General features: G+C 41.9%; 1 protein-coding gene across 1 annotated transcript in view; it reads right to left on the minus strand.

Moving 5' to 3' along the window:
- DNAAF9 (dynein axonemal assembly factor 9) overlaps positions 1 to 8,425 on the minus strand; it is a 133,364-nt gene that overhangs the window by 84,463 nt on the left and 40,476 nt on the right. The window contains exons 4-5 of the mRNA XM_045295539.1: positions 7,601 to 7,707; positions 2,315 to 2,392 (exon numbers count right to left, since the gene is read on the minus strand). Coding sequence (XP_045151474.1) covers positions 2,315 to 2,392; positions 7,601 to 7,707 — 185 coding nt within the window. The remainder of the gene's footprint in view (positions 1 to 2,314; positions 2,393 to 7,600; positions 7,708 to 8,425) is intronic.

Below are 8,425 nucleotides of genomic sequence, written 5' to 3' on the forward strand. Positions count from 1 at the left end.
AGCAGATGACTTTCTGAATCCCTGTGAAGCCAGCTGGTCCTGGGCTTTTCTCAGTTGGATGTTTCTTGATGACCTGCATTAATGTGGGAAGATGGTGTATTTCTTGGTATCTGTCCATTTCTTCTAGGTTCTCACACTTGTTGGAGTACAATCTTTCACAGCACCGTGTCACTACTCTTGATTTCATTGCATCCGTGATGTCACTTTTCCTCTCGTTCTGGATATCTGCATCCTCTCTCTCACTTCCTGTTAGCTTGCCAGCAGTTTGTCAATTTTGCTACTCCTTTCAAAAAACTAACTTCTTGTCTTCTTGATTTTTTTCCACCGTTTTTCTGTTTTCCAATTTGTCTATTTCCACTCTAATCTTTATGGTTTCTTTTCTTCTGTTGTTGGAGGGTTTGTGTTGTTTCCCTTGTTCTAGTTGCTGGAAAATCCCAAGTTTTGTAATTCTTCTGAAAGAATTGTCAAAGGGTACTTCTCCAATCTCCCTTATAGACACATTAACAGTAGAAATGTTTGAGCTTCTTCCTCAATATATGTATTCTTATTTTAAAATTATATTTACAGATACTTTACTGTACCATGAGACAATCATTGATAATCTGAATGGTACAAAAGATTTTCATGGTCATTCTAGACTATCTCAAGTTATTATTTTTTTTTAAAGAAAACTAACCCCATTACAGTCATCTTGCTCACACAAACCACACGACTTTAGACTACCTTTATCTGCCTGGGGAAAGGGACAAGAGAGGGCTACTGCTGGGCCCCTTTCTCGTACTGTGGGTCAGGCACAGTGTGGCACGTGACCATCTACAGGTGGACGGCACCAAGATGCCAGTGTTAATCTGTGTTTAAGTATCAGCAAAGCTTGGTTTCTTCCCTTACTGAGATGGAAATAAATACTCAAGGATGGGCTCCTTTCTCATGACTCTGCCAGAAGTTGGTTCTGAGGTAAGTCGAACATCTACCTTTTTAAAGTTTTCATTATTAATATCTTTTATTATCAGTATTTTTAGAAATCAGATCTTTGTCTTTGGGGTTTGGAAACATTACATATAAATGTATAGACATAACATTGTATGATAAGATGTACAGAAAACATAACCTAACTAATAGTCATAAATACACTTCATAGTATCTTGAATACATCATAAGTTGGGGACTACCTGCAAGGATATCCCACTGGCACTGTGTCGACTCTAAGTCATAGAGCCCTGTGTAGGGCAGCTGAGACTGTAAGCCTTTACAGGGGCAGACAACCTCCTCTTTCTGCCCCAGAGTGGCTGGTAGGTGTGCTGACATTGTGGTTAGCAGTCCAATGGTAATCCCATGGTGCCACGAAGGCTTCTTATCTGTATAAAGACATCCTTCTTGCACCCTCCCAACAAATCTGTCTTAGGCATCATTATTTTGGAACTACAGCTGGTTGTGAAAATGACAGTAAATCCCATCTACTCTATAAAGGGACACATAGCAAAGGATTCAGCAGGTAAACTCATTTTTTTTAAAGTCAAACATACAAGACTTTTCTCCACGACTATGCATGCCCTTCCATGGCCACTAGGAGGCACTACCGAGTTGCTTAACCAGTAATTATTTCTGTCTGATTTTGCTTATTGTTCTTCATTGCCATGTAATTCCCCCGCACCACCAAATATTTTCCCAAGTTAAGATGAACAATTAATGCCAGACTCTCTAATCTTGGAGCTGGCCAATACTGACTTTCGGGAGGTCACCAATTTTTGTGAATAAGGTTTTCTGGGGACACAGACACATCCATCACTTAGGCCTTGTCTACTGCTGTTATCGTACTACAATGCCATTGCTGAGTAGCTGCCACAGAGACTAAATGAACCCTAAGGAGAAAATATTCCTGTTTAGCTCTTTATAGGAAAAAGTTTGCTGTCTCTTCTTTGAATTCTTGATTCCTTTAAGCCATCTCTCATCTTAAAAAAACCCAAAAAAACCACAAGTCTTTTTATATTTCTCCACATAGAGTATAAAAAGATAGCCTCTGTATTTTCCCCCTCTTATAGTCCAACCCAACCCAACAGAAAGAACGTCTTTAGGGGAAAACCTGAGCTCAGGAGCTTCGTTCATCTTGCCTTAAACAGAGGCTTCCCGACTGTGGAAGAGTCACTATTTCAGCTCCCTTTACCCCAGGGAGTTTGGACAACAATCGAGGAAGACACTGCTTTAGTCTTTGACTAATGTGAACGAAATGTAGCTTGCATTTCTTGAACTACAGTATTCTGAGAAGATAAATGAATAGGCCATAACTTTTTAAGTTAAACTACATTTGGTTCCTTACTTCTGAAAGCAAATTCTCCAGAGACAGAGGATCCATCTTGCTGTAGACATTCCATAAGTTCAAACTCACATCCTGCAACTGCAGCACAAGGGCAAGAGCATCGAAATGATTAATGGATTAATATTATTAAGACAATCTGAATTTACTTTCTGATACTCAGAAATTACCATCTTGGTGGAATAATAAATAGAAGTGTATCAATATCAGAATTTGTTCACACTAATAAATGTTATTCAATAAATGCTCATTCAATAAATGATCTTTTCAGAACCACTGAGTATCTTCAGTGGGGATACTCACACCAACATACATGTATTGGGGGGCTTCAAAAAGAACACGAATAATGAAATTTAAAGGCAATGGAATTAGCTAAAAAACTTCTGATGGCCCCTCATAAGTGTATATTTTGCCTTGGTCTACAATAAAAAATTTAAATACCTGCCCATGATTTTAAAAAAATCAAATAGCAGTAAAACAAACAAACAAACAAACCCAAACCCCCCACTCACTGCCATGTTGTCAATTCCAGCTGAGAGACAGTCCACCTGCCTCCGAGTCCGAGGCTGTGAGGCCTCACAGGGGCAGAAGGCCTCCTCTTCATGAGGGTGAGCGTCATGCAGGGCCATGGCATAAGAACTAATTTTTCATAGATTGGGGCTAAAAGTTAAGTGCAAGCGTAAAACCCATTCATCTATCTATGGTTTAAATATGTCTCTGGTTCACCTTAGAGACATCGTTGTCATTTTATGTCAGAGAACATTACCAATTATTCCCCTGGGGCAACACTTCCACTGCCATCGAGGCAATGCTGACTCATCACGAACCTTTAAGACAGGGTAGAACTGTCCCTTTGAGTCTCCAAGATGGCAAATCTTCACAGTAGAAAGCCTCATCTTCCCCCTGCAGAGCTGGCTGGTGGTTTTGAATTACTGACCTTGTCATCAGCAGCCCAATGCATACCCACTATGTACTGATAGTGTGTCATTGGTTTAACCAATGGTTTAGAATTTAAAACATGTCGAAAAAAAGAAATTATATAAGTATAGGTCAGCTATGTGAGTTAGACTTTGAACGCACACTTTAATTCCATCAAGAACGGGAGACTTCTGATTTTTCCTATTGTGTCATCATCTTCCTTTTCTGTTCTGCTGCTTGATCTGCTGTACCCATTTTCTGTTTTACAACTGGATGTTTAAAAAGTACAAAACAGAGCTTTTTCTCACTTTTACTTTGTTTCTTGGAGAAAATCTTCATTAAAAACATGTTCATCAGGGGAGGAGGGGAGGAAATGGGGAGCTGATATTAGGGGCTCAAGTGGGAAGGGAATGCTTTGAGGAGGAGGATGCCAGCGTGTGTACAAATGTGCCTGACACACTGGATGAATGTGTATCTGATTGTCATGGGAGATGTGGGAGCCCTCAATAAAAGTATTTAATAAACAAACAGAATAAAACAGACCCGTTCATCTCGCCTTGCATCTTTCTTACATCTTGCTTCACAAGCCTCGTTTGTTGGACTTTGAAACATGAGGACCTTATGCTTGTCTATATACAAGTAGGTGAATGCTCTCTGCTTACTCTGTGATCAGAAGCTTGCTCTCGGCAACTTCCCCTCACAGAGCTAGTTGGTATAAAATGGTACTGCCAGGTCACGGTCCAGAGCTGAAGAATAAGAGGAAGCTGGGGCAGGGGAAGCCCCAGCAGAAGAACTTCCCCAGCAGCTTCCGAGGAGGAAAAAATCTTTCTTTCTGATTCAATGCCCCAGCCTCCATGCCAAGTGAAAGCCCTGGTTAGGCCTGGCTTCCTTTCTCGTGCTGCCACAACAGGCACAAAAAACTCTCTGAGTTAAGGACTTCCTTCTGGGGATAGTCATGTAATAAAATAGAAGCTTTAACAATTTAGTTATAAGTATCTGTGGGTCTTCTCTTGACCTCCCAAGCCAGCATGAGCCTTTCTTTCTTTCTTTTTAAAATCATTTTATTGGGGGCTTATACAACTCTTATCAAAATCCATACATACATCCATCATGTCAAGCACATTTGTACATTTGTTGCCAATCATCATTCTCAAGACATTTGCTTTCTACTTGAGCCCTTGGTATCAGCTCATTTTCCCCTCCCTCCCTGCTCCCCCTCCTTTATGAACCCTTGATATTTTATAAATTATCATTATTTTGTCATATCTTACACTGTCTGACATCTCCCTTCACCCACTTTTCTGTTGTCCACCCCTCAGGGAGGAGGTTATATGTAGACCCTTTTAATCGGTTCCCCCTTTCTACCCTCCCTTCTCTCCCTGTATAACTACTCTCAGCACTGGTCCTGAAGGGATCATCTGTCCTGGATTCCCTGTGTTTCCAGTTCCTATCTGTACCAGTGTACATCCTCTGGTCTAGCCAGACTTGTAAGGTAGAACTGGGATCATGATAGTGGGGGGTGGAGGAAGCATTTAGGAACTAGAGGAAAGTTGTATGTTTCATCATTGTTACACTGCACCCTGACTGGCTTGTCTCCTCCCTGAGACCCTTCTGTAAGGGGATTTCAGTTGTCTACAGATGGGTCTTGGGTCCCCAATCTGCACTTCCCCTCATTCACAATGATTTGATTTTTTGTTCTTTGATGCCTGATACCTGATCCCTTCGACACCTCGTGGTCACACAGGCTGGTGTGCTTCTTCCATGTGGGCTTTGTTGCTTATGAGCTAGATGGCCGTTTGTTTATCTTCAAGCCTTTAAGACCCCAGATGCTATATCTTTTGATAGCCGGGCACCATCAGCTTTCTTCACCACATTTGCTTATGCACCCATTTGTCATCAGCGATCATATGGGGTAGGTGAGCACACAATGATATGATTTTTTGTTCTTTGATGCCTGATAACTGATCCCTTCGGCACCAGCACGAGCCTTTCTAGCTCAAGTAGTTCCCAGGTCTCCCTTACAGAGTGAATCAGAGAGGACCAGAGAGGATACTGGCAGTGTCCGTCAGTTGGTCACACTGCTCTGTACCTTCAAGCACTGGGAATGGCTGGGTCAGGAGAGAATTCAGGGAGGGGGTTGATTGGACTAGATGGCAGGAAAAGTGCTTAAAATGAGTAGCTGGAGAAAAGGCAGGAACTGGAGAACGTGACCTCAAGAGGAGATTTATGGTCGCTCTTACTCCATGAGGAGCTCTGGTGGTGTCATGGCTTCGCTGTCGGCTGCCGAGCATAAGGAAAACAGTTAGAAGCCGCAGGCTTCCCTGAGGCAGGAGGATGAGGTTCTGCTCACACAGATTCGCAGGCTTGGAAACCCTCCGGGGCAGCCCTACTCTGTCCTGTAGGGTTGCTGTGGGTCGGACTCACAGAAGGGCACTGAGGTGGAGTTTGAGGTCTTCCTATATGTTGGGTGCTGCTTCATATTCATTGTCTACCCTACCTCCTAAAAAACCACTCACAGTAAAGAGCTACATTATCCATCAAAGGTTTGGGGAAGGGGATTTTTTTTTTCCCTTTTGGATATGACACACTTAAGGAAGAAGTGAAGGCCTGTCACACTTGGCTTGCATCAGCCCTTCGGTTTCTTATTACGCTGCTTTGCAATGCTATCCTATCTGTAGCCCAGGGGGTAGGAGCGCAGGCTCTGCAGCCAGACGGTTTGTACCTGGCTCCAGCCCTAAAATTCACAAGCTCTGTAACTTTAGGAAATTTATTAAACCACTCTACAAAATAGGAATAACAATGGTATCTAGCTCAGAGGGTTATTCTAAGAATTAATCAGTCAGCTCACATAGGTTCCAGTCATATAGTAGGCACTCTATAAACGCCTAGTTAATAATATAATTATGTATAATATGTAACATATTATACATAATTATACAGTAACTTTTACATATAATTATATATTACATTTTATATATAACAACATAATTATATATTTTCCAAGGGAGCTTCAAAAAGCTTCATGGAAAAAATGGCATAAAAAGATAATGAAATTTCTCCATGAACTCTTTGAAGCCCCCTCGTACAATAAATAATTAAAAATATACATTACCATGATAAAATTGTATGCTTTTCTATCCTATGGTCTGCCTTGACTTGTTGCCAGTGTGACCACAAGGTAGTTTTCAAGCAGGAAAAGTGAGTCTAAGTGGCACACTTCCCTTGGGCCCCCTGGCCATGCTCCTCTGCATTAGAGGGAGCAGTTTAGTTCAACCAGGCCAGCCTCCATTCATTTCCTAGGGGCACTACAGAAGCCCTTAAGTGGCCCCTGCCTTGCTCCAAAGGCTGTATGGGCTCAATTCCTAACAGAATACCCCTCTTCCTCTCTGGTTTCTAGTGCTACGAGCAGGTCATTTCTCTGGGGATCCTTTTGGGGCACTCAGATATCTGTGATCACACTGTTAACCTCCCAGGCCACGCTTCCTAAAGCTGTACTCTGAGCAGCCCTTCTCCTAGTAATTCACTCCCATTAAATCACTCTTCATTAATTCATTTAAAACACACACACACACACACACACACACACACACACACACACACACACACAAAACACAACTCACTGCCATCGATCAAGTCGATTAACTCAGTGACCCACAGGCCGAGCAGAATGATCCCTGTGGGTTTCCAAGGCTGTAAATCATTATGGAGCAGAAAGTCTCATCCTTCTCCCTTGAAGTGGCTTGTGGAGTTGAACTGCTGACCTTGTTGCAGTCCAACACAAAACACACTAGACCTCCAGGGCTAACAAACATTGATCGTCATCTAAATGCCACGAATGTTGAAACAGAAGACCTGGTTCTTAACTTAAAAGATAACCCTTTTATTCCTCTGGTATACTGTACTTGTGCAAAATCCTGTGTTGTTCCTTTCATCGATCTTTAATAAGTTTCAAATTACATGAACTTCTGACATCCAAGTAACAATAAAAAGATTATTGATATTGTCAAGGAGCTCCAAGTTCAAAGCCAGGGGTGGGTAGGTGGATGAACGGGTGAGTGATAAATGTAAAATAACATAAAAGCATGAAAAGAGTCCACTTAGGGTGCTATAGGAACAGACAGGGAATTAACAGAACATGGGGAAAGGAGAGGAGGGGAGACAGAGAGAAAGTCCAAGAAGAGAGGTCATGGGAACTCAGCTTGGGGACAATTGTTTTCCATTCCAAGTGTTTGCCTAACTTGCTACAGACCCTTGGGAGGTCACTGCCAGCTTTCTGAGGAGTTTTAGCAACACAGACTCACATGGGGGACCTTTCACAGAAGCAACCCAGGGGGGAACACAAAAACCAAGCAAACGGCTTTTCATACAAACCTCATATTTCATGGTAAAAAAGCCATCCCCTCCAATGCCCTCAAGTGCAAAGGCCTGCACAATCGGCCATTTCTCCACTACAAACATATCAAATATCTGCAGGTGACCTAGAGGAATCAAACACAACAGCACATATCAAATACCATTCTGGGGATAACAGTCTAAACCTGATCTCATGTCGTCAGACAAGCATCATTTCTCACACCCTCAACAAAGCCTCATCAAGAAAAATCAAATGGAAACTCCGAAAACGGACAGAAATTGAAACTACAACTACAACGAGAAAGCCAGAGGAAAATCAGGCCACAAAGAATTCACATGCATTCAGATTTCCTCACAGAATATTTTCACATTCTGGTTTCCTAAGGAAGTAAGTCAATAAATAAATAAAGAGAGGCTTATTACAGCTGACTTGCATCATCTAGTAGCTATAATTATGAGACACAAACTTGGCTTCTCTCTCTCATGAAACATAGCCAATTAACTTCCTCCAGGGAAGATTACCCAATCGAAAAGTTTTCCTTTGTTAGAGTAATAGCCTCCATGTGAAAAGATTTTTAATTTTAAAAAAGACACAAGCATTACTAAAACTGTTTCCCTGTGCCCCGTTATTTTACGTATCATTTTTGAACCTCACTACATCATTTTAAAAATTAACAGGTATCAAGTCACTATTCCAATTACCTACAAGGCCCACTTCTACACCTCATGTACAGTAAGTGCTACAGACGAGAAAGCAAGTGTGGGAAACCCCTTCTCAGCTCTGACCCCGGCCTGTGGCGCTGCTGCATAAACCCCCCTTAGGAAGACAAGCCGGGGTGGAAT

The sequence above is a fragment of the Echinops telfairi genome, unplaced genomic scaffold (genome assembly GCF_000313985.2).
Source record: "Echinops telfairi isolate 266 unplaced genomic scaffold, ASM31398v2 ScPeMD7_5592;HRSCAF=6446, whole genome shotgun sequence".
Taxonomy (NCBI): domain Eukaryota; kingdom Metazoa; phylum Chordata; class Mammalia; order Afrosoricida; family Tenrecidae; genus Echinops; species Echinops telfairi.